Raw genomic sequence first — 27,422 nt, 5'->3', positions numbered from 1 at the left:
TCAGACACAAATCTTATAAACCTGTTCATTTCAAAATATACAGCTTAGATGTCCATCACACTGTATGAAGTCAGTGGTCCAGCAGAGGCCAGGAGTAAGCGCAGCTTGGCTTTAGGTTCTCAGAACTTCTAGATTTGCTGTGAAAATGGAGAACACAAGCAAGCTAAACCGTCCTCTGGAGCAGACAATCGCAGCATGTGAAAAGATTTCTCATTCTACACCAAAGATGAGAACATAATGAAGAAATCTGCGGATTCACCTGTTAGCTTAGCTGTTAGCTCCACCCGAGTGAAGAGGCATCACAGTGCAATGACTAACAACCTTGCTTGACCAAAACAGTAATGGTAACAATAACTAATGTTTTTTGATTGACAGTTTTTGAAATATGGTGACAGTCCTTGTCTTTTCTCATGACATCTCTGTAATAACAAACATTTTTTTTACTACTTTCTTCCATTTTACAGCCAAAATGATAAATAAAGAGCAGCCATAGATTAACAGTACAAATCCAGGCAATTATCTCATTTTGGCAAGTGTAAAATAAACAAAATGGATTTTCAGTCATTAGTCTTACAATTGTAAGGATATGCCATAGTTATTTTTTTTCATATTTCAAAGATAAAACATACTTTGTATTATTCTGCAGCAACAAAGTTATTCTGTAGATTTTACATGGACACATAAAAAAGTGTAAATATGTAATAGTCACTTAATACAACAACACTGTAAATTGTAAATGTACATTTTTGATACTGTATTTAGCAATTTTTTTGTTTCAATGAAACTGAATAGGTGCAACTACATATAACTGTATTATTGTACTTTCATTGTGATGTTGCTATTTTTATCCTAGGCTCTTAATACTTCCACCATAGTTGCCCACTTACTGTATATGGTTTGGAAAATCCCCCTGGAAATGCTACACATCAGCCGCAGCACTGAAAGTGACATGTTTGAGTTTCTCATAAGTTGTTGTTGCTCATGCAGATACGCCTCAAAGCAGGGCAACGTGTATGGACACGGAAAACTATGCGTCACAGCAACATTCTTTACTATACTGTCAAACACGCAAGACATTGGCCTGTGTTTCTATACACACACTTGTGTCTACTGTACACTCAGGCTTAGCGTTGATGCCCTGCTTTTTAAACTCACCTTAGCTGTTTCGTCTGCAGATACAGAACCAAAGCAAAAACAGAACATAGTGATCCTCTGAGAAATCAGCAGGAGGTGACCTCACACAGAGAGAATGTTTCAGGCCATCGTCTGGCGAGCGGGACATGCTGTCACTGACAACAAGGCAATGTGCTGTATTTGTCACAATTTCGTTCTGTGTCCGTCCCAAAGTGAATGCCTTGAAAGACAGCACTACTGAGTGCAGATGAATGCCGCAAGGAGTGTTTCAAGTGCCAGTGGACCACGTTGTTCACTCACTGAGAGGAATGCAGCTTCTATTGTCAGTTTGAACTTGTGCAAATGCTCCTGAGAGTGCAGCATCAGGCTGAGGACAGCAGGGAGGATTTCCCTCAAAAGCCAGATCTTCTTGCTGTTCTCGTGCTCATTGGAGAAACTTCAGTTGCACCAGTTCAGACAGGGTGCAAAGTTATTTGTGCCCCCCGTGTGAGGTGTTGATTTCACCAAGCAGTTGTTGGCTGGAGTGGTCATGACCTTTGCTCTCGGTTGTTAGGAACAGCCAGAGCCAAGCGGCAGAAAGCCAGACACCATGGTAACCAGGCTGCTGGTCGCTACACTGGAAAGATTGACGAAGATCTTCTTCAAGACATTTCCTGTTTAATCCCGTGATGGCTGGATGTCTGATGCAAACTAATCTGTCAACAAATGGTTAAGAAGATGGATGGGACAGACGTGGTGAAGAAACAATCAGCGTCTGACAGTGACCCCTCTATTTAAAGCCACAGTGTTGACTGTGGTAAGTTCCTGTGTCAGTGGCTCCCGTAAATATTTCACAAGCATTCCAAACGCGGACTGCTCGTCCTCAGTGCACGGCAGTAAATTTCCCCACCAAATACACAAATCAGCGCTCAGCTCGTTTAATGTCTTTTCCAGGGTCATTTACCAGTCTAAGTCAACCGACCATCATTAAATTAGAGTTGTGTGTGTGTCCGTGTGTGTCCTTTTATGGCACAGACACAGGGAAACAAGTACACACACGAGTGGTCACAGAGAGATAGACCGCGGGAACGTTGCGGTGGAGCCACCTGCCATTCCTTATCAAAGGTTCAAATTCTCCTTTTGTATTTTAGTTTGCCCATTTATTTGAGTAATGGAGACCCGATTTAAAAAAAAAAAAAAAACAGACGCAGCAATGGCTGTTTTCAATTTGCACATCAATTAATTTACACATGTAAAGTCTCAATAAGGTTTCATGTTTGCGGCAGCTGTTATCTTGCATTCTCAAGAGCAGACTCAGTCGTAAACAGAATGCTTAATTTATTCATGCAGATTATATTCTGATTATTGCGCATCTCTGGAAAAGCAAACACAATCACATTCCTTTCACATTCAATCCTTTCTGCAGTGGCAACGGGGATTCTGCTTGACTTGCCAACTACTTTAAAGCAATTGGCTTCCAACAGTTGAATCTGTTGTATTTTGTTAGAGAAATTAAGATCGTAGTGAGCATATTCAGGTGAAAATTTACACTTAAGCCTTCGCTCTGCTTGAATGCACAGCAATGAATTTTAAATAATTCAACATCTGTATGTATGTTGGAACAATTTAACGCATTGCAGTCATGAAAAACGTTTCTCATTGCTTCGCTCGACGCAGGTCACAGCCACTCTGATCATGTGCATTGATCTTTATGCCGTGGAATGTTACGATTTGGCACACCTCCCATCTGCTTTCTTATTAGTCAAATACCCAACCATGTCTGCCACATCAATGCATTTTTAACATTTACTCCTCGAGGATTTTGAGGCGAAAACCAATCAACATATTTAAGTGTTTGAAATCCTGTAAGAGTAGGAGACGTTCTTTGTGCTAACATGTAGCGGCTGCATGATAATAGCGTTATGAGGTTTATTTTTAAATGAGTGGCAAGGAGATAAAACTCCGAGCCACACATCACTGATTAAACTCACCCCGCTGCCTGGTAAAGCTCACACTGCACTGACTGTCCAGAATGGATAACAATGAGCTGCACATTTGCTGACAGCAGCTAAACTTAAACTCCACTCTGTCACGACACATATGGCAGCAGTTCAGATCCATCCAATGCATTTGACATGTACAGTGTATTACGTGAATGTGCTATATATATATATATTACACATCCATGAATCATAGTAATATTTAATTTCAGTAACGGAGGTGTTTTTCATCAGTTTACCACTGTTAGTTACCACAAGTCAGGCTTCGAGAACTAAAGCTCCATCACTGACAGAATATTAAAAAACTCTCCTGACAGCCTCCAATTATACAATCACCCAGGTTGCTGAGAGGTAATTATGTCGTCTCTTTCTCAGGAAGGCAAACCATGTAGGTGGAGACCATGCATGCCTGGCATGTGGCAACACATGCTGGATGTAACTGTCACGGGGTAAAATGGTGTAGAATCTCTGAAAAAGTAGCAGTAAGGGATTTATTGGGGCACTTTTGTATTGATGTGTTCTCATTGTTAACCAATGGAGAGCTATTAGCCAGGGAAAGTTTTGATTTCCCTTTCACAGCATTGGGACATTTCCAGCGTGAATCCACTGCAATTTTCCAGTTAGACATACTAACAGGTGCTTTCAGGCAAACCACTCACCCTCTCTGATATTTAGAATTCATCACCCATTTTTTTTGCGTCCGATAAACAATAAAACGCAGATGAGTTCTGGATGTAGAAGGTACATTTCAAAACAATCCGTGCAATCGAGAGAAAAACATAAGCGTGAGCTGAGCAACAAAGGATCATATTTTTTTTAAGTTTATAACCAGATGAAAGGTTTAAATCTCCAGCTAATCAGAAAAAAACAAGTGAAATAAAATCTTAAATTGCAGCCCCTCCGAGACACCGAGCACAGATTTTCAACATTAAAGTGCTGAAGAGGAGGTGGACATGGTTGGCTGTCAAATGCAGCAGGAAGTGGAGGTGTGGAGATGGCTCATGAAAGCGGTATCAGGTGAGTTGACACAGCTGTGCTCATTGGTAATTATGCTCTCCCATGATATGCAGAAGTCCGCTGGATCTCAGACGCCTGACTGCTGCACACTGATAGGACGTGCATACAAGACACATACATCCAAGAGGCCGGGGTGAACAACAGCATTTCTGTTGATTCTGTGTGTGCAGCAGTTCTAATAAAGTCTCTTGGGGCTGTGAGCAGCCTGTCTTATGTGTCTGTGGCGATGGGAAATCATTGCTACAACAGCTTTATTTAGTTTTAATACTGAATGAACAATAAACATGGAAGGGATATATATTTATAAGCTCAGATTGTTGCATAGATTGTTTGGATCAATTCCCCCTTTCAGTCAAATGGTTCAACATTAGTGCTTGAAAATATCAACTGAAGCTGTACAATGAATACATACTGTCAAGAATTCATTAAAGTGAAGCTAAGGCTGAGGGAGCTTCTCATAGAGTCACTACACGCCATGACATAATGCATCATCCGGTGGGGATAATGTCTTAAAGGTGATTATCCTCAGCATGCTTTAAAAAAAAAACTAAAAAAAACCAGCAACAACAGATTATTATGCTGTCCGCCCTTTAAAATCCCTTTAAAAGCCACACCTACAAACACATAAAGAGAAGAGCATGACATTGTGACATTGCGAACCATAGTCACAGCTCATGTGTGGGTAAGAAAACACCAAAGATCAACATAATGAATGTGAACAAGTAACAAGTAGAGTTGTAGTGACATTTTAGTGTTGAGGAAAAGAGCTAGATCGCGTACCCTATCTTTAATTAGACCCTATAACTCTAATAATTCATGAGGACCAAAAGACCAATCTTCAATAAATCGTCTATGCATGGCACTGATTGTTTTACCAGCATTCACTTTCATTAACAGCACGTTTGCTCTCATTTGAGACTGTGAAGTGGAGAGACACAGAGCACACCACGCCTGACTGAACACAAAACTGGAAGTGTGTCAGATTTAAATTAAAAGCTGACCTGTTTCCCATGTACCAACTTAAATTAATTTAATGAAGCCTCACCCAGCATCACCGCAGGGAGCGCAGACCCCAGGATTTCCCAGTTTACCGCATTTCATTCGAGTTGGGTCACACAAAGAAAGAGATTCGACCCACTTCACTGTGACAAAGCTGCTGTGGAGGCTTGAATAGGCAGTAATAAGAGGAACGAGCGTGGCCGATGCTGTGGGCAACTCAACTGCCACTGCTCCCCTATAGTGGCCACGGATGCAGGCACAGACATGAAAAGACGTGGTCTCTCGTGATGAACAGATAAAGGAAAAGATTCCTGACTTTTGTTGTCTGGAACAAGTGAGTGTACTATGATTTTAGAGCTAAATCGCCTCTGATCATCATAAAACCTAACACAAAACTCAACTAGCTGTCAACAAAATACTCTAAATAATTGTAAATGTATTGATAAATATTTCACATTAGATGATTGCATTTAGTTGATATTAAAGAACGTCAAAAGGGAAATATTTTGAATTTAAACCCAAAGGGAAAAAAACATGTTTTTAAATTGTCCTGCAGTGCCATAATAGTGTCTCTATGTTGCCTTTAGATAGAGATTTGTTTCTCAATTTTAAAGACAAAAAGAAACCCTACTTAAACTACTGCCTGTGCAGAAAGCTCAGTGTTTATTCTTTCTGCTGTATAACATAAAGCTGCCTCAAGGCAAACTCACTTTTAAAACTCACCCATGAGACGATCAAGAAGAGTGATGAAGACAATCGAGGTTCCCCAGAAGAGACACTTTCCCAGAGATGAAGCCTTTTAGTCCTGACAGTGTGGCAAACTTCACATCTCCTTCAAAACAACAAGCCAAGTGCATCACCTTCCTTCTTTTCTTTTCTTCTCTTACCTCAGTGTGCCGCCCAGCGTGCGAAACTCTTTGACTGACGGCCAAAAGTGCGCAGTCAACAACTGCAACTCTGACTCAAGTCTCCACAAGGTTGTCCCTCTATTTTGAAAGCGACACGGGTCAAAGGGCACGCAGTAACTCTGACGACTGGGTGTGTGGAATGACTGCTGTCATGGACTATAACCGGCATGCAGCCAGCTCGCACATTAACGTGGGGGGAAATGTTTTCCCTCCGCGTGCTCGTGCGTCTCAACTGTCATTCAAGGTGAAGTCATCACTTGCTGCCCCCATTCATAATCCTAACACAGTACACGTGTGGGGCTGCTTCTAATGACCAATACGCATGTTACATTTGTTATTATTTCAATCACAGTTCTTCCTATGATGGCTCTTTCTTCTGCTTCGGACGTAAATGGGTCTATTATTTATATAGCATCTCATCTATTGTTTTCTTCTCACATGAAAAGGCTGATGCAGTAAACAGCTATAGTAAATGTGCCTCTTACATACATTACATTCATGATATGCACATAGAGAGATTGCGTGGAGGTGGAAAAAAAGGACATGCTGGTATGAGTTTATGCAGTACGAGTTTACACCCACTTATATCTGCTCTTGGAGGTGACAAGCACAATTAGCACTTGACCAGAATAAAACAACATTGTGGGTTGTTTTTCTACTGTATAGCGCGGTTGAAACATCCTGTCACCTGGAGTGTCTGGAGGAATGTGGAGAGAGAGCATTCTTGGAGAAAAATCAAGCACAAACAATCTGTCACATACGTACAGCACTGAGTAATGCCAGGCTGTGCTCACTTAATCTTATAAAACATCGTCAGCTTTACACGCGCAAGATGAAGATGAAATAGGGCTGAAATGATGACAATTTTTTTCTATTAGCAATTAATAATTTAAGTCATTCCTTATAAGTAAGTAACTGGACTGAATTCATACATCTGTTGAACATCTGTTGCCCCATGTCCTTTGTTTATAACTGTTGCTTACTTTGCCGTGCACATACTGGAAACACAGTAAACAAAGCAAATGCAGTACGTAGATCCTTGCTTTAATCAGAGAATCAAATCTCAACATAAACAATATTCACACACCTGTAAACACAGTTGTTGGAGTGTAAGTTTGGGATTTTAACTTTTGAGCACACCATGGCACTTGGTAAGGCCCCTTAAATATATGCTGCCAAAACAAGAATGCAAAATAACAAGTACACAAACACACACTTATGGCTTTGCGTAGCTATTCTTCTGACACTGCACTATCCATTCATTTGGAAACCCAAACTTACCCTAACCATAACCAGTTAATACCAGAATACTAGGACCAGGTTTTGGTCTCTATAGCCCCTTTTCCAACAACATTTCCAGGAACATTTATTACCAGGAACTTATTTACATGGTAAAAAAAAAGATTTCCCACTAATGTGTGTGGTTTATGTTTCTACCACCTCAGTCATTCATGTTGCCGACTCAAAAGAGACGATAAGTACGCTCAAAATAGCCTGGACCTCGTCATCCGTCCACTTGTCCTGCGACCTTTTCTTTAGCTCCATATTTTTGAAATGACTGATTGCAAAACGAATGAAAGTTCTTCTTTCTTCTTCCCTAATCGCGAGTATACTTCTTTTTCACTTCCCCCGGGTAATTTTAAGTGGAAACGCACCAAGGTTTTTCAAAATCCCGGGTAAATGAGAAAATGTCCTGTGGTGGAAACGGGGCACAAGAGAACTACTGGTCCTGACAAGGTCAGTGTTAATGCTAGAAAAGGTCCAATAGAAATAATGAATACACACACACTCACACCATAATGTGGACATGTTTTTAAATATGCCGAAAAGCCCTGATGAAACTTTTGAGTTAATAAATAAATATAAAAACTGAACGAGGCCATGAAAAATTGCCCCCTCTCACGAGGTCTCGACATTATTGTAAGGCTGCGATAAAAAAAAAAAAAAACCTCACGTTCCAATTACCATTTGAACCAGCAGTGAACACATTATGTGCCTCGACCAGTGCCCTCCTTGCAAACAGTTCACACATTTACACCCATTATAAATCCATTGTGCTGTGCTGACCTATAATCTTTACTCCGAGTTGCGTTTCTCTCTGGCTCAAAGCGCTTCATTGCTGTTTAAGTGAAATGTGTGGAGTAGTTGATGATTCACATCCTTGACAGCAGATTATTTTTAGGCAAAAAAAAAATTCACAATGGTAGTTCACATTGACCCCTGTCCTATTTTTTTTTTTTTTTTTTTTTTTTTAGCAACAGACAAAACATGCGAAAGATATTCCACAGAGGAAAGAGTGGAGAAAATGTAGTTACCATGGTGATGGATGTATATTTCACGGGTGCCAGGTCTTTCCTCATGCAGTCTAACAATGCCCCCTAGTGACATCTTAGATGGCCTCGCAAAACAAGGATAGCTGTGAAATCATCCACAGCATTTTTCACAGCTTTACTCCAAGAAGTTCAGGAAGCTGGAAATGATTTACAGTAACTACTCGTTATTTTCACTTTCAATACAACATCATTTGACATTATCTGGGTATATGTGTTGACTGATAAATCTGAATGTATGTCCAACTTTTTTTTTTTTTTTTTCACAAACAAAGTTTGCATATCACAAGGATTTGCAGACGATAGACTCTGTGTTGGTGCATTTGAGCGTGAAACAGGATTTCTACCGGCGGCAGTGATTTGTCCCCGACTGTACGTCCGTGATGTGTGGAGGTTAGTTTTAAGGGAGCTTCTAATGCAGGGTACTCTAGAGGTTTTTTTGTCTTTTATATGGTCAGCCCATGGCCAAGGGGAAAGAAACTGGGCTCATAATGGAAGTTTGCTGGTTCAATCCTGGTATAGACCAAGGGATGTGGTGCCCATGAGCAAGGCACCCAATCCCCCATTGCTGCCCTGGTGCAGAAAAGTGCTGCCCACTGCTCCTGTGCATGGCTTGTGTGTATTCGCTGCACTGGTGTGTAGTAAGAATGGTTTAAATGCAGAGGTCTAAATTTACTATCACTAATCTAATTCTAATTCTACAACTCTAGAGCAGGGGTGAGTTCGATGCAATTTGATCCCAAGTGGGCCGGGACCAGTAAAATAATAGCACAATAGCCTATACAGAACAAGGTCTCCCAATGTTTACCTTTTTGATTTACATTTAACGAAGTGTCTTTTAACAAAACCTGAAATTTCTTGAGAAAAATGATGTGCAATTTCAACAATATTGTGCAATATTTTGCAAAAGTTTACCATTGCACAACTTACAGACCACAGTGGATCTACAAAGGCTCAAAACATTGAGTCACAGGTATCTGAAACTGACAAATATGTTATATAATATAATATATATATATATATATATATATATATCATAATTTTTTTTCACATTATGAGCAGACTTTCACCATAATGTGAAATTTATCCTGCAGGCCAGCCTGGACACTTGGGTCGGTCAGTTCTGGCCCACGGGCCGTATGTTTGGCGCCCCTGCTCTAGAGGGCATCTCTGAGCACAACATGCTTCCTGTGGTGCCCACGCTGTTTAAATAATAAATAATAATATATGAGTTTACTGAATGTACTGATCTAGCAGATTATACTGAGACTTCACCACTATCTTGTAAGCAGCGAGTGGCTGCCACATTATCATATCTTTTCAGGACCATGGCTCCCTTGTGACTTGTTAAGAAAGCAGCATATTATCAAACCTGTGACACTTTGGCAAGCAAGCTACAGTTAATTTTGAGTGCTATGTTTCAACCTGCCCCAGAAAACATCCCGGTACGTAATTTGAAATCTTTGGCAGCGTGTTGCCTAACGCCCCTAAATGGTGTTTGCTTGTGTTTTAATTTGCCACTGACCTTCAAATAATTGTAGCAAAAGGTGAACAAGGCCGGGGGGAAAGAGGAGGGGGGGGAAAAAGCAAATATCAGTACTGATGTGGAACACAACTGGCAGGGAAAGAAACTTCACCTATTCAAATTAAACCTGAATTATAGCCCATGCAATTCATACAGTGGTTTCTGCACAGGTTATTTTGCCATTTCTTTGGAATTTAAGTGACACTTCCATGATTACCCATAGTAGAAGGCTGAACTCACTGTATGAAATCATCCAATTATACATTTCTTTGTATTGAAGCCCAGCGTGTGGGCACACTGACCGGAAGATGTTAGGGATCTGTCTCTACACCCAATCCTTTCAGCACAATATTCAATATCTATCCACCATGCACAGCCCAGGTGTCCTTTGCACTGTCTCAATACACCAACCTCGCTTTTAAGTGTCGGATTCATAAAAGAGCTCCAGAATGGAAGAAAGGAGTGAGCACAAAAAAAAGAAGCTAATGCTTTGTGGAGGAGAATGCTTCACAGAATACTGAACATGTGTCTGGTATCGCAGAAGAGTGCTGTAGAGTTTTTTTTGTTGTCGTTTTTATATTATGGTCAAAGGAATTTTCTCAATTCCCTCACATTTTGCCACATGACAACAGTATAGAAATGAAATGGGCACAAAATAGAGACGTACTTGGAATAAAAGTAAGAGCAATCAAAGCCGACTAACCTCATTTAACGCCTCAAGACCCAGAGGTGTGAACGTGTGTGTGTGTGTGTGAGACTGTATCAGTGTTGCGGTGGAATAAAAGAGGTCTAGTTTACTACTAATCTAAATCTAAAAACGATATAAGCCAGTCCTGGTGTTTGTATACATGCATACGACTCAGACATGCAGAACAACAAATGACTTTATCCAAACTCATACAAAAAGCGTTCACCAATGATTATATGCTTTAATTCTACTTTGTTCAAATTCCTCAAAACTCTGTGCACCATATCTTCCAATTAACACCTCACCTTACCTTTGAATAATAGCACAAAGTTTCTTGAGTCTTTGTTTGTTGTTATCTAAACATTGTGCAGCAGTTTGCAAAAAAGTTTCTAATGTAATCTAATGTAAAATGCCGATTAATGAATACCAACTCACTTAATGAATCCCATTGAATAGATTTCCTGTTTTGCGTGTCACTGCGGTGACCATTAAAGGATCCTTTATGTTAATCAAGCTATCTGAATAATTCATGTGTTTGACATCCCGAATGCTACGATACGCAACTGCGTCGGGTAACAGATGTGTTCACCCCTAATCATGGGATGATCGTCCGTAAAGATTCATGACGCAAGCAGATGTTCAGTCATGTGGAAAAGTTCTTTACACTATTTCTGCGTCATTCTACGTCAACACAACGGCAGCGTGTGAGTGCTCTTGAGGTTGACTATGCGTTTGTGTTTTCTGGAGAATACTGTTTTGGATTTGTGTGTTCCACAACCCTCTTTCAAAGTCAGAAGAGATGTTTTTTTTTTGTCTTTAAACGCAAGCTTATAATGCCGGTGGTCGTTAATGTATGTTAAATTCTGGGGAATCACTGTGAGGCATTGACCAGTAAAGAGAGTCAACATTCATTAGAAAAGAGGCTATTGAAAATCCATACAACAGTCAGCACCTTGGACCTATACCCCAATCACCTGGATAGATCTTTCTTCATTGAACACTTGAGAATAGTGTGCCAAAACAAATGCCGGCAGCTTTGTGTACACACCCATGATGTGTGTTTAAATGCACGCGCCCTCTCTGGAGTGTGGGATAAATCCACCCCCCCAGTGTTTGTTTCATTATACTGCCTTGTTCACTTACATGTCAGACTCTAATTCTCTCATTGTGGAGGACTCCGTTGGCTTTGTTTTCTCATGAAGGAATGTTTTACTAACCCTTAGTGCTCGCGTGGCGCAGATCTCTGCCGCAGGTGGTCATTTGCTGTGGGAATAATACACAACTCCTTATATGGACATCCTGGTGTGTGTGTGTGTTTGTGTAATAATAACCATTCACTCTCCCACCTATGGTCAATTTAGAGTGTCCAACATGCAAACTCCATGCAGAAAGAAAGAGTTCTAACCACTACAACTGTGTGGCCTTGCAGGTAAGTTGACATTTAATAATAAAAAAAATGGTAAATTGGTTCAGTTCCTCTTTTTTTTTAATATGTTAGGTTTAAAGTTGAAAGTAAATATTGGCTCTGTCCTGCCAAACTCTGTTCTCCACAAATGTTTAATAGAATACAATATGGTATTACAGCCAACAAAGACTGTGTGAACAGAGTCCCGCTGCTTCTAGCAGAGAGAAATTGCTGGGCCCGTGTAAGGTAGGTCCGACCTTGTAGGTCCAGTGGTTTTATCGATTACAGATGTCAGACAAAATAATACTGGCCAACGGAACCAACCTCCTGAAACAACACACTGACTTGTATGCCTGCATGCACACAACACACACAGGGTTTGGGCAGCTATTGTTTTGAGGACACTGCACTGTCTTCCATTCCTTTGGGCAACCCTAAAAAAAAAGTGTTATCCCTAACCTCAACCATAACCATGCCTCAACCTAACCTTAACTTAACCACACTCCCAAATGTAACCCTACACGTATCCGGTTCCTCAGAATTTTGGTTCTGCCTTATTGTTACAGGGTTTTGGTCTCCATGAGGACTACTGGTCCTGACATGGTCAGTGATAATGGCCGATAAAGTCAAAATACACAAATACACACACACGCGCACAATGGGGAGCTGGTGAAATAAGAGGTAAAATATTTATAAGTAATGAATATTCAGCTGAGAGTACTTTTGCATCATCCCCCCACAACAGTTTTACAGTTTAAATATTTATAGCTGCCTAAACAAATAGAACAGCCGCAAATCCTCAACATAGGGGTGTCTAGGTGAGCATAAACAAGAGGTACACGAGGCTCGTCAGTCTCTATGGATATGAAGGAGCTTGAAAGAGCTAAGAGCATCATTTAAATCTGTACGTCTCTATCCTGCCGTCAGGTAAAGCATCTCTGAATATGACAAGAGGACAGACTTGTCGTATGAAAATTCACATCATGTCACAGGTTTCTGCTATTTAACAATCTCCTCTTCCCACCCTTTCTCCACTCGCTCCTCTCCCCTCCGAAACGAACAGCAACAAAGCAATTCCGATCCAGTTATCACTTAATGTGTCTATCCAAATGAGCTGCACAGGGAAATGCCTATCCAGACTGACATGAGGATGTGGGCAGTAACACTGGCTGCCACCTGCTCCTCTCCTAGTGTTTTCTGCTCTGTTCAGCTCAGTGGCAGGGCTACTGTCAGTGAGTCTAAATCTGCCAACATTGCGACTTCAGGATTTAAGGACCTTTTTTTACCAGGGCATAAAGGCACTGGGAAATGATGATGCCAGGGCAATTTAATTTTGTCAAAACTTCAAGGTTGGCCTAGAGGTAGAGATACTATCAACAAACTCTACTGTTGATTTCTGGCATGGGCGAGGAAGGTGAGCTATTAAATTCACAACCATCGACTCTAAGGTGGCTGTTGTTTCAGAGCACAAACACAGCTTAAGAGCCCTTGAGACAAACACTAAACCCCAAATTACTCGGAGGGTGATGTACTGCTGCCCTAGAATAAGACACTCTGTGGCCTCTTTGTGTTTCTTAAAGTTGCTTTGTATTAATTTGGAAACTCTGAACTTAAAAGCCGGGATTTTCTCATCTCTGTTACGGTAAAGCTGGTATAAAATGCAGCTTAGAAATGCCTCACTTGTGTGAAGCTCTGATTTAACAGTTGTCAGTGCTGAAATTGCTGCTTTAACCACGTGTGAAATCATATAATAATGAAGCATATTCCACACTTTGGTGAGCTACAGTACTTCAGCAAAGAGCAGTGGTCACGAGTAGCCCGTCATCGACACAACCTGAAACACTTAAAGGGACATTTACTGAATAACCCTCCAAACTACAGCCTCTTCACGACCAGTGAGTTAAATCAACACCTCTGACAGTCTGCAGTGCAACCGGCCATGAGCTCAACTACCTTCACTTTGTACGAATCACTGTAAACAGGAAGCAGAACTCAGTTTAGATCAGTTGCAAAGTTGCAATGATATTATTTTATATTATGTAACGTGCCACTATGACTCTGTAATGCGGTCTGAATTGAATTAATAGCATTCATACTGTAATTAATAAGAATTTACATTAATATACTATAATGAAAGTGTGTTTGAGATCATTAGTGACACAATCTTTTACTCAGAAATCATAGTGTAATACATCGCGGCTAAATGCCACATCTTTGCTCCCACTCACTTTGTATTAGTTTGTGTAATAGAGCTGAAGATGAAGAAATAATAATGGATCCCTCAATCTGTTGTTGCAGGGAAAGCGTTACGCTTTATGGATCACGCTCTGTTCATTACATGTCATGTCATTTTTACATGTCATTTAGCAGACGCTTTTATCCAAAGCGACTTACAATAAGTGCATTTCAACATTTGGGTACAAACAAGTGCTAGAAGTAAGTGCGTGCTTCATCCCTCATTACAGCACGCGTCCTCACACATGACGAGTAATTCCAGTATTCCACTTTTACTATGGGCCTGTTCAGTTTGTCAACACTGAAACATTTGTCTCTGAGTATAATCAAACATCTGATCATTGATTAGTGTTTAAAAATGGCACGGTTATGCCTTGACCAGGTTAATTCTTTACATCTAACTTACTTAGATGAATGAATGTATTGCTGCTATATGCATTTACATAAACAGGCCGACTGAGCCAAGGTCAGACCTCTCTGCTGGTTGTTAATTGTAGATCCCATTTGCAGACAGCAAAGAAAAAAAATAAAATAAAGAAAGAAATATTGACCTAGAGAAAGATTTATCTCAAAGTAGATATTTTCCTTCATTAGTCTTTGCAAGGCCGCCCTATAGAACGGAGTAAATTCTCGATTCTCTAAAGTAATGGACCTGTACAGCCATAGAAATGCACTGTGCAATAAAAGGGATGCTAGCCCATTAGTCTTCTATGTAAGGTTGTTGAAAACAGTCTGGCTAATGAACTAGGGCTAACAGAAGTGTTGAGAGGGAAAAAGAAAAACCAATGAGGGAAATGGGGCTGAGGTTATAAGAGAGAGAGAGAGAGAGACAGAAAAAGAGAGAACACTGCGAGCAGCTGTGTTGCACGTTTAAATTAACTGCAGAAAACACCCAAATCATTTTAGATTGACAGTCACGTAGGTGAGAAATGTGTTTCACGGTCAGATTTATAATACAATATAGGAAATGGTTATGAAAAAGGGAAGAAGATTTATGGTTTCGTGGAGGGAAAAAGGATTACAACACAAGTGAAAGTGATGCAAGCTTACATATTTGTCGCAGGGGCTGTTAAATCTTTCATGAAATAATAACGTAAACAATATAGTGCTTCCTCCAGTCCTGACAAATTGACAAATTCTCAAATTACTTTCCATTTACAAGAGACAAATTGCCCCCTGTTTCTTCTCATGCATGTCTCTGTGTGTGTGTGTGTGTGTGTAGTTATGTATTTCGTACAGGAGTCTCTACTTTCTTTCTGGTCCTCAAATGCTTGCATTTTTTTTCCTACCCAGGCCTAAATAATTTCTGTCAGGTGTGCAGCGTGGAGTTGAGCAATGCTCTGTGATCAAGAAACATTACAATTAACATCTTAAAGCCCATTTGAAGTGTGAGCAGTTCAAATTCTCTCCGCCGCTTTTTAGGGAAATTGCTGTGTTTTTGCTGCCTTTTAACCGACCTGCAGAGTGAGCAAATTAAGCGGCTGATATTTTCCTCTCCAAAACTGGGTTAAGCATGGGGCTCTCTGCATTGTGCGATAAGCACAGATCTTGCCTCCACTTGCAGTTTGCTTTGTGCTCTCCCAAAATTAGATGAGCTAGTAATACAGGAGAATGTACATCAAGCCCCCTTTAATAGCTGGGAAATGAGACCTAATGACTTTTGCAGCTTAACACAGGCATTCGTGGCACAATGCTCATTGCCATCGAACCCACACACACACACACACACACATACACGGAAAGAACTAATACCTTCGGGGGGTTGCTATTAAGATGGGTAATCCGCGGACCTCAAGAGGAGTGGGATAAAATATTCGTGGAGAAGCCTTTTCACAACAAGAATGAATAGCGTGAATAAATTACAGGTAAAATTAAAGGAAATGTCAATGACTGCTGCATGGAGCATTATTAATGACACCCTGGCCATGTTAAAGGAACCTGGGCCCTACGCTGAGGATAAGCAATTTAGCTTTAAATGGGGTTTCTGTTGTGATTGTGAGAGAGGGTGCAAAAGTGTAACTGTCGTAGTAAAGAAGAGTTATTCAGTGTTTCGGAGACACAGACAGACCGACAAGAGTAATGAAGGGCAGTTGTTTGTTGGAGAATGGGAGAATGAGAATAGAAGGGGGAAAGATTTGGAAGCGAGGGAAGTTCGCTTCCAAACTGAAAATAGATCTTTTCAGCACAAACCAAAGCTGTCAGCGGATGCTTATCAAAAACAGTGAAATGTCAGCCTTCTGCAACTCGAGCGCACAGCGAGCCCAATCTCTTTCAGCTGGCAATTGCACTTTTGAATAATCGTCAAGTACTTGAAGTAAAATGTTCCTCATACAGCCCAGAAATGTGTCTCGGAGGGCTTTACAACCTCAACAATTTACAACATCCTCTACCCTTGACTGGGACAAGTCAGGAGTAAACACTCACATTAGCAGAAACCTCCGTCAGAGCTGTGAAGGAAGAGAAGTTATTCCACGATGGACAGACATGCTGATGTAGAGCGGGAAACAAAAGCTTTTATATTAAATAAACAATGTTAACATCGATAGTCACCCTGGATGGCATCACCATGGCCTCCGGTTCTACTGTAAGGAGCCCTTGGAGTTGTAATTGACCCAGATTTGTCATTCGACTCACAACAAGTCTGTGAGTCATCTTTCTTCCACCTGCGCAACATAACAAAAAATCAGAAGCATCCTGTCATCAAAGGATGCTAAAAAAGCTTGTTCGTGCCTTTATTACCTCCTGACTAGACTACTGTAACACATCATTATCAGGATGCACCAAAAAGAGTCTTGAGTTGGTTCAGAATGCAGCAGCACGGGTACTGACGGGAACTGTGGGAAAAGAGATCACATCACACCGGTGCTGAGCTCGTTACACTGGCTCCCTATTTCTACATTATAAATTCTCCTCCTCACATATAAACCAGTGAGTGATCAGTGAGATGATTATTCCTTACTACACAAATGGACCACTCCGCTATGAAAATGGAGGCCTGCTTGTGCTTCCCAGAGAACCTAAGAGTAGAATGGGAGTGTGGAACCAGCTCCCACTTTTGGTCTGGGAGGCAGACACTCACACATTTAAAGTTCAACTTAAAACTTTGCTTTTTAGTAAAGCTTATAGTTAGGGCTGGTTCAAGTGAACTCTGATCCATCACTGAAGTTAGGTTGCTGGGGGAACAGCCATTATGCATCTCTCTTTTTCCCTCCCTCCCTCTTCCCCTTCTCAGCACTTACACTCCATCACGGCAATAACTTTGTTTTCTCTCCCTCCCCCTCTTTGGTGTCCTTCCTCTCTGTCCCCTCTCTTTCTGTTTTTGTTCCCTCATGCCAAAGCTTCAACACCGCAGCTCAAATACCACAGCTATACCTATCATTGTATGCATGTCACACCCCTGGACGAGATAATGAATAATGAAGATGGTAATCGTTATTAAAGATATTTGTATTATTCAGCCTCTACTGCTTTACTGTTCCACATGCTTCACTGTCAAAAACCAACCAGCGAACTCACCCACACACGCGAAATAGCCACAAAAATAATAGCACTCCCAACATCTCAGAGCAAAACCTCAGAGCCATCACTCGCATCACAAACACAACATCACACAACATCACACGACACCGCCCACCCACAACACCGCTACTTCACAACCTTTCCCTCCGGACGCACGCAGGTACTAAACAAAACAAAAAGTGAGTAAAACCAGATACAGACAACTGTTTTTTCACCCATTTTTAATAAATGTTGTAATGTGTTCTAAATGTGGCAGACCTGAACAGACTGTAATAAAATCCTGCTGGTCTCTATCTCTACTTTCCATTCTTCTTTTCACCTCTCCTTCACTAACTCCCTTCTCTTCCCCCTCCTTTCTCTCCTCTCTCCTACCCCAACCTGTCTAGGCAGATCGTCACACACTCCGAGTCTGGTTGTGTCAGAGATGACTATCTGTTAAAAGGGAGTTTGTTCTCTCCACTGTTGCCAAGTGCATGCTCATTGTGTTCCTATTAGGTTTCTCTGTAATAAGTATAAGGTTGACTTGAGATAATGTATGTTAGCAGCCAAATTAAATTGAATTAAAGTGCTGTAGTCAAATATACTACATAACAAAGTTACTGTTAATTATAAGAGGTACAGGCAAAATGTAAAAGAGTCTTGAATTAAAGCTGAAATGGACAACGTTCCGAGTTACACTTAACTGCTTAACACTTAACTTAACACTGTTACTGTGTGAAACTGACAGTTGATGTTGTTTCCTTAACTCACAAACCTTATCTCTATTTTATTTTAACAGTATTGTAACCAGGATGATGCAAGCCTTCTGTAATTAACATGATCTTGTTTTTTAAAAAAGAAAATACCACAATAACCGTAACCATAAGGATGGGAACGCACCTAATATTGTTACCATGACAACAAAGGTCCACTGCAAATGCAGCTGGTACAGTCCAAGTCCAGTTATGATCACTGAAGCTGGGAAACTTTATTACTGTGAATCCGAGGTGATACGCTTTATTATTATTTCCACATTAATTTTCCCTCCTCTTTGTAAAAAGGAAAGAAGGCAGGGGACGATGTCACTAATATCAATATCATCAATAGATCACTCAGTTTGCACCTGTTCTGAACAATGGTACCTGCTCCTTTGCATAACAACTGGGTGCATTATTGATGCTGCAGTGGAAAAGTGTACCCACAACACTTCAGTCTCCTCCAATCAGAAATAAACTTGAGTGACTTTTGTCCAGCCCCCCCCCCCCCCCCCCCCCCCTTTCAAGCCCCAGCACTTGCACACAAAGAACAAGCCTCTCTCGCACATTTTTTGGGCAATTTCAACACTCCACTCTGCGGCTCTATGTTTTCAGCCACTTGCAACTCATTATATTTCTTTCCTGCTACATGTATGCTCCAGTCCCGATGGCTCTCACTGACCCCACATATTAAAACTGGCAGCCAATCCCAGCTCATGAACTGTCACAAGCTGATTCCCTGCTGCTTCTTGAGGGCAAAATGAAGGTAAGCTAAAGTCAACAAGGGACGGGTGAAGAACGTCAAAACCAGAGACAAACAACCATTCACTCTCACACTCACGGGCAATTTAGAGTGTCCAATTTTCCTAATCCCCAAATCTGCATGTTTTTGTACTGTGGCAGGAAACTGGAGAATACCAACCATGTGGCCAATCACTTACTCCTATCAAGAAAAAACTATTCCGACATGGATAGTTTAGACAAAAGATGAAAAGAAGTTTGAATAAGGGGTTTTAATCCGCAGGTGCACCAAATTGATGTGCGAATAGTACACAATCCCTTATATAGTCACATATTTACAAAATGTGTTTTCTTTGACTTCTTATGTGTTGTTGAGTCAAAGTTATGATTCATTTTATATCACATTTTTAGTAGCGATATAAAGTAGCAATAATTGTGCAGAAGTCACAAAACAGACGTTTTTTTCTTTTCTTTTTGTTCTTAAAAATTAGCCTATTGAACTTTGAACTGTGACATATTTCCAAATTTCACAAATTCAATCTGATTTTAAACATTTTACTTTCTGCTCAGGTGTGTTTAGTTGGTGAAAATGAAAAATAAATGATTCGTCAGATTAGGTTGCACTGAAAAAGAAGGACAGTGCAACCTAATTTGTATATTTTAACATAGTAATGGAAAAAAAAGCTGCCGAAATGCTGTGTTGTAAGGGTTAGACAGGCCTGTTTGTAGAGAAATACAGTTTCATCCGATCGGATTCACATGTTTGATTGCATTATTTAGCCTCTTAGCCGTACGCTTTGCTTTAACACTGAACGCAGGCGGGTGAGCTCCTCTTTGCTTAGAAAGGTCAAGTGTGCATGTGGTTAACTAAGTCACTGCAACTGGTAGAAAAACAGCAGTGCTGCTGCTATGAATCATCCGATTCATATGAAGCTCTTTTGCTTCCAAAAAGGTTATAGTGGAGTGCTTTGGAGCGCCGTGATTGACATTTTTCATGTGTTTGACTTCACTGACCGCTTCGTTTACATTCACTGCTCTCATGACAGCCTTCGTTTCAATTTACCACAAGACGTTGGAAGCACTGAATTTCTGCTCCACATCGACATGACGACGCCTGGGAACACTCGTGTAACACATCTCCCTTTCTTCCACGTCCCAGAGGTGTGGAATTCAGACTCATTGTCATGGTTATGAGACCAGTTGAAGATGACATTTTTTTCTGTGACATCCTACATTATCATTCTGAAAGTTGTCATAAGAAGAAAGAGGGGCGGATGCACACGATCAGCACAGCAGTACCAACAACAAAAGCCTGGACTGTTGACTCATGGCAGCTTGGTTCTCTGGATCTATATTGTTGACACCGAATTCTAACTTTTATTTCTTTGTGGCTCAGCAGAAATTGTGATTAGTCAGTCCAAGCTACGTCCTTTTGTCTGCAGTTTGCAACAAACCGATTAGTCTCTGCTCTGCCCTCCCTTTCCCAAGTCTGTTAGGGATCCATCAAGTCAACTTTATTTCTACAGCACATTTAAAAACAACCAAGGTTGACCAAAGTACTTTGAAGAGTTAAAGGCACAGTAACAAGGTATAAAACATAAAAAACATAAAAGTAAAACAGTAAAGTGTCTCAGTTGACACCGGGTCTTTAAAAGTGATTTAAAAGGTTCGATGGTGGGGGTAGATGTCATTTCTACGGGTAAGTCGATCCAAAGTTTTTTGGGCAGCTGCAGAAAAGGGTCTATGGTTTTTGGCACATCTAAAAGCAACCTGTTGTTAGACCTCAGAGCTCAGGATGGGGTGTGAAGATGAGCTCAGAGGGGTAAGATGGTGCCAAACCATTAGGAGCTTTAACAACCAACAATAACGTTTTAGAATCAATCCTAAAACGAATAGGAAGCCAGTGGAGCAGGCGCAACACAGGTGTGATGTGGTCTCTCTACTTTAAAGTAATCCAGCGGAGGTGTTATAAAAGCATGGATCAGTGTCTCTAAAACCTTTAGAGGGAGATAGACCTTCACACTGGTGATGAGCCATAGCTGAAAAAAGTGCAGGATGTTCTCCGTCGGCTCATGGGTTCCCATAGATACATATGATTTCAAGAACAATACTTCTTTAACACTCTTTATGCTGTTTCTGCCTTCTTGTTTGTGTATTATCTATCTAGATATTATGTGTAGCATTTTGAAATAACATTTAATCTTCTTCTGTGTTTTAAATGGTGTTTTGAAATCTGAGCTATGTCCACTGTTCTGCTCCCATCACAGTAGATGATCATATGAGTGTGGTGATAATCGGATGCTCCCAGTTATTCTGCAATATTGAGGTTTCGGCGCAGGGGGCGCAGTTTTCCTCCAGGTGCGCCTTCTTTCCTTCCTTCCATCCATCCTGCACCTCCTCTTCCCCATCACTGCTGCTGCTGCTGCTGCTCTGCTCCTCCTCACCTCCTCCTCATCATCATCATCATCTTCTTCTTCTTCCTCTTCTTCACAGGAGGAGCTGACTTGATGCGCACAATAAATCATTTTCTGCAAGATTCACTCCGATCCCAGCAGAGCTGCGTTTGTTGGATTCCAGAGGAGATTTGAAACACAGAATTGAGAGTGTTTCAAATGTGATTCAGCACGGCAAACAACGTGGGTGTTGTGCGGATGTGTGTGTGCGCGCGCGCGCGGGTGTGTGTGTGTGTGTGTGTTTTGGTGGGGAGCGATATGAAGCGCGTGTGTTTCTACGTCCTGCGTTATGGCGTGTGGTTAAACGCTGACTGACCAGCGGCTCAGAGACCTTGCTCCTTCTTCTTCTTCTTCTTCTTATTTTTTTTTTTCCTTTTTTTTTGTAACGACGTTTCCATGGAGGATCAATGTGTCGCTTTATGCGCGAGGACTGAATTCGGTTCCTGTGGCTCTCAAGATATTTCAAGATAAGAGGTAAGAAAAAAAAAAATGAGCCCATGCGCGCGCTTTGCAGTTGCGAACGTGCATCAATAACAGAAAGCATTTTTTTTTTTTCTACACTGTGATATTTACCTTGCTTTCATATGTAGCCACTCTAACATCGTCGTATGTCATTCATATTGTCCAGACTTGGCCGATCAATATCTAAAAATCATACACTTTATAATAAATGTTTGTTTAAGGCTGGAACAGAGACGTGCTCACCCAACTGCTGCCAATACCTGCACACACGAGACTAGTAGTCAGAATTTTGGAGGGGCATGCAGTCTTTTTACTCAACACAGTGTTTTTGATATCTTAAAACCTTATTGTCATATAGTTACATGCTATTTTTTTTTTTTTACCCTCTTTGTTTCCCGAGCTGGTGTGATACACATCTTTACCCCAGCCTCTGAATTGTGCAACCGCAGGCAAACACACACACACACACACACACACACACATACATTTTAGTGCTAAATCGGCCTTGGGTTGACTTGGTGCTTGTATGCACTGGCTTCAATAGATAAAGCTGTAAATAAATGTGCTTGGATGTTGTTGATATGTCAGTGAAAAACAACTTAAGCAAACCTTGGTTGGGTTAGCAATAATTGGCTTTATATGTCATAACACACACACACACACACAGAGGACTCTGCATTGACTTTCATTCACTTGGACAGCAGCACCATAATCTTAGCCCTTACCTTAAAGTGTGGTTTTATGCCACTTTGTGTTTCCCGGGACACTCTCTGTAACTGATAACATGTCTGTTGAAAAAACAACAACAGATTTTTGATACTTAACAGTAAGTGTTTAAGGCCTGGGTTTTGACTTTCCACATCCGTGGCGTAAATTTTATCATCTGCACCATTTGGGTGTTGACCCACATGGACTCTACGAGAACAAATGTGCGACTGCTTCTTGTGGCACAACACTCTCTGTCCCTGTTGATGGCACGCTGTGGTCAAAAGAAGACGATGTCCATGGAAACTTGCTTGAGGTTATATTAGGACGTCCTCCAGTGCCCACACATGTACAACTCAGCACTCAAAGAATACAAGGACGTACACATGAGGCCCATTTCTTGATGGGAAATTGCCACAATGGAATATGAGATTGAATATTATGTGTGTGGAGTGCTACACTGATGTAGACCAAGTTCAAGTCAGTGATATCTTCAGAATATGTTTGCTGTTTTTTCGTAGCTCATAAACTAAAGTTTGTAAACTGTCCATGGAGAAAACAAGTGAATTTACATTACGACACAGAGGAGGTGTTGATTCCTTGCTGCCTCCTTTAAGTTCAGACTTGTTGTCGTGTGACTCTGGTGTTTGAAATCTTAGACACAGTCTTACAGTAGATGTCCCCACAAGCTAAAATTGTGGGATTTCTGTGTGGAGCTTGGTGTGGGATAGTGAACCGTTTTAGAGCTGCAACTAACGATTATTTTCATAATCGCTTGGTCCATCAGAAAACCTTTAAAAATGTTGATCGGTGTTTGTCAAACCCGGAAATGATGATGTTCTCAAATGTCTTGTTTTGTCCACTTACCAAAATGATTGACTTTTAATGATTTCTTTGTTATCCAGAGCAAAGAAATTAATAAAATACTCACATTTAGGAAGCTTAAACAATCGGAAATCTTGTTTTGATCTTGAAAAAAAGCTTTAAACCGATTAATCATCATTTAGTAATCGATTAATAATCAATGAATCGATTAATTGTTTCAGCTCTAAACCGTTTACAAACTTCACTACAGTTTCATTTTCCCAGGTGAGTCCACAGAAATAATGGCACAGTGTGTAAGTCACACTTGATAATGTGCCAATGCCTCATACAACCACACTTTAAACGCTAAATAAACCTCCTCCTCTGATGCAAACTCCACCCACCTGATTTTGAAAAATGCCAAGAAGTGGACTGAGAGCGGAGCGAGTGACACAAGCCTCTCATGCTCTTACCCCATGGTCCGAGCAGTGGGGAGAGAAAGGCAATAACGGACAACAAGCCTCAAACTGATTAGACACCATGTTGACAAAAAAAAAAAAAGGATTCTTCCCTTAGTCCAGAAACATGCAAATTTGGGGATTAGGCAAATTGGACGCTTTAAATTGAGCATGAGTGTGAGAGTGGTCACTATGAGGCCCTGTGATGGACTGGCGACCTGTCCAGGGTGTACCCCGCCTTTCCCCTATGTCAGCTGGTATTGGCCCCCCACAACCCTCGTGGAGGATAAAGCGGTAGATGAGTGAGTGAGGGAGTGAGTGAGTGAAGTGGACTAAATATGAATGCAGTAACTAGTGTTCATTAGGACTAGGCTTTAGTTCCCATGACTACTACTACTGTTCCTGAAAAGTCAGTGTTTATACCAGAAAAGATCGATCTACCTGAAGAGGCAACAAAAATGTGTACATACACACACACACTCACACACACACACATACACACACACTAGGTAATTGCACATTGCTATCAGGCGTGTCACGATGTCAGCTGGAATGTATGTGATGATAAATGCGACTCAGACCTTCAAAGTAAGTACACTCCCACTCTCCTAGCAGGGCTGTTTGTTCAAGCAGCGTGCTACTTGGATGCAGGCAGAGTGTGATGGCAGGTGGCAGATATTGTGATCATACCCTTTTTTTTTTGCCATCAATTAACCCAAGTGGTGTGTTGGTAGAGAAATGGGTACCCTCCACGATTCTGAGTGATTCACCCGGTTTAGCTCTCTCACCACCTTCTGTCACCGCCATCGTTAGCACCATTATCCGAGTGCAAGCTGAGAATGAGTGTGTGAATGTGTGCGTGTGTGAATGTGGGCGGCGGGAGCCCGCGTGCTTTTGCCTCTATAGCTGTGCGTTTGTGCGAGTGCATCTGCGGCTCATACAACATGTACCTGTGAATCACTGATCGGTCCACTCTGTGTAATGTCACCGGCAACATTTGATAATTTTCCAATTGTAAATGATTTATTAGATCCGCATGAACACTGAACCCTTGGCATTAGCCTTTATGATTGCTCATTATAAATGCAAACCGTAACATGCGGAGTCGACAGTTGTACTACCCACTGTACCTTCCGCACACACACACACACACATACACCAATTCTCAGTCCTGAGGTGCCAGCACTTTGCACAGTGTGGGCCTATCAATGAGATATGGCATGCAGGGCTCTTTCTGAGAGGAAGCGTACCAATCCAATTTTGCAGACTTTGGGCGGAGAGAAAGGAGTGAGCGAACATGAAAGGTGGGGAAGAAAATCCTGGCTGAGACCGCACATGTCTGATCTGACATCCAGGCAGCTGACAAACAATTAGACCCTCCATAAGTAGTGCATTGATGCCGGCTTGCCCCGGGATTAGTCCACAAATGAGCCACACATTGTTGGCTCATGTCCTCCAACTGGAAAGTCAGTGTGTGTGTGTGTGGGGAGACAAGTGGGTTATGTTGTACACGGTGAGAAACCTGACTCATGTGGGCCTGTGTGGGCTGTGTGACATTCAGCATATTGGTGTGAATATCTGTCTCTGCCCCTTCGATATATCTCCAACACCTCTTGAAGACATTTATGTTTGTGCATGTGTCAGAGCAGCTCATTCCTGTGCTTGTTTCCATGCAGGTGACATAAATGTACACATACATGCGTAAACTCCGTTTGGGAGAGTGCTCACCTAAACGCGGCATTATCATTCGCGTATGACATTTCGTAATTGCATCGCTACGCGCTCTCGGGCTCTTCCCCCGCAAGAAGCGGGCGTATCACAATTTGCAACATGTGCTCCGAGCAGACAGACACTTGCCCTTGATTATGGACTTGGGTGGAATGGCTTCCTCTTCGGGCCGCCTTGATTCTCCGCAGCATGTGGGGAGACACATGCTGCTGTGGATGAATCTAATTGATTGGATGGCACCCAATTCCCAGGTCCAAGTCTCCTCAGGCAGCCAGAGACTGAATCCATCCAAGTGAAAGATGAGCTGAGGCGTTGATCGCTCCCCTAATAGATTGGCATGGGCTTCTTTCCATATGCCTCTGGTATCACTCTCAGACATCTCTGGGTACATGTTGGCCACACCCAGAGTCTTCACCGATGAGAAGTGTGAGCCTGCACAGGCGACACAATGTTCAGTTTCATTGTAATTATATAGTATTTCTGCCTCTAAAATGTATGCTTCCTCTGTTTGAGAGGTAATGAAATGAAAGTAGAATAAAAGTGTTGGAATTTGCTGATATTCTTTTCTTTCTTTCATTCTTTTTTTTGGCAAAATTCTTGTTCCAACAGGTCAAGCTCCCCTCCCTCACTGAACAAGAGTGCCATTTCAAAGCTTATTGGATGAGAGTTTCATTTGCCCTTGGCTGCCAAAGATGACGTTGCTATGGAAACAGTTTCTGCTGTTATCAATCATTGACCGTCTGGCAGGTAAACCTCCTTTTTATATGAGTAATGATTCTTTCATATTTGGACATTTACAGTTGTGGGATGGTAGGTGAGGAGCAGAAAATCATGTCAGTGTCAGAGTTGATAGGATGGCCATAGTTAAAGGAACAATCCACAGTATTGACTTCCGCTCACAGCGCACACACACACACAGTGTCTCAATCTATTTCTCCGCTCTCCTGACGTTGCCTCCCCGCCTTTATACTATACTCAGCAACTATTAGAAACTCTTAGTCACAGACACAGACTGTAACAGTATCACCTCTGTTCACCAAGATTAGAGACACAGACAATTACCACTGTGAAATCAAAACAAATGAACAAACACTTCACATTTAATGTGCAACAGTTTTTACTTTCACTGAAAAAAATTAAACAACTCTCCGCGGTGGAAATCCTTATTCAGGTGTTAATTTTATTAAATGTATTCATTACCATATTTACATATTTATTCACTTTGAGAATTTAGTCACAGCCATTTTGTCTGTCGGAGTCAAATAAACGACTTCCTCCACAATAAGAGGGAGAAAACGATGTCCCCATTTTCTCTGTTTCTATGCTGAGACGCTTACCGTGTGTCTGACAGACTGTCTAGACAGTGGATCATATTATGGACCACGATGGAGGATGGAGCCAGGTGACTTGTTCATTCCTGTCGACTCCATAGAAGAAGAAGCCACTCTGACCTGCGACGCTAAAGGGACGCCACCTCCTCAGTACAGGTGAGGGCATCGTCACAATGAAGTTGGTGTGTGGGAGCAGTCAAAACAAAAAAAAAACAACGGGGTTTTTTTTTTTTAAAAGGCGTTTAGAGAAAAATAAAAAATAACAAG

At 41.4% G+C, this 27,422-nt stretch overlaps 2 protein-coding genes across 5 annotated transcripts in view; one reads left to right on the top strand and one right to left on the bottom strand.

Annotated features, from left to right (window-relative positions):
• Positions 1–5,256, bottom strand: part of LOC131468486 (neural cell adhesion molecule L1-like protein) — a 47,743-nt gene extending 42,487 nt beyond the window's left edge. For all 4 annotated transcript variants that reach the window (XM_058642792.1, XM_058642794.1, XM_058642793.1 and 1 more), the window contains exon 1: positions 5,176–5,256. In XM_058642792.1, the coding sequence (XP_058498775.1) occupies positions 5,176–5,231 (56 nt within the window). In that variant the 5' untranslated portion in view covers positions 5,232–5,256. The remainder of the gene's footprint in view (positions 1–5,175) is intronic.
• A 16,353-nt stretch (positions 5,257–21,609) lies between these two features.
• The window catches only part of LOC131468757 (contactin-3-like), a 37,390-nt gene continuing 31,577 nt past the window's right edge, over positions 21,610–27,422 (top strand). Inside the window, exons 1-3 of the mRNA XM_058643330.1 lie at positions 21,610–22,141; positions 26,434–26,571; positions 27,176–27,311. Coding sequence (XP_058499313.1) covers positions 26,517–26,571; positions 27,176–27,311 — 191 coding nt within the window. The 5' untranslated portion in view covers positions 21,610–22,141; positions 26,434–26,516. The remainder of the gene's footprint in view (positions 22,142–26,433; positions 26,572–27,175; positions 27,312–27,422) is intronic.

Source organism: Solea solea, chromosome 11 (genome assembly GCF_958295425.1).
Source record: "Solea solea chromosome 11, fSolSol10.1, whole genome shotgun sequence".
Classification (NCBI taxonomy): domain Eukaryota; kingdom Metazoa; phylum Chordata; class Actinopteri; order Pleuronectiformes; family Soleidae; genus Solea; species Solea solea.
This window is presented reverse-complemented; position numbering and strand designations above follow the sequence as displayed.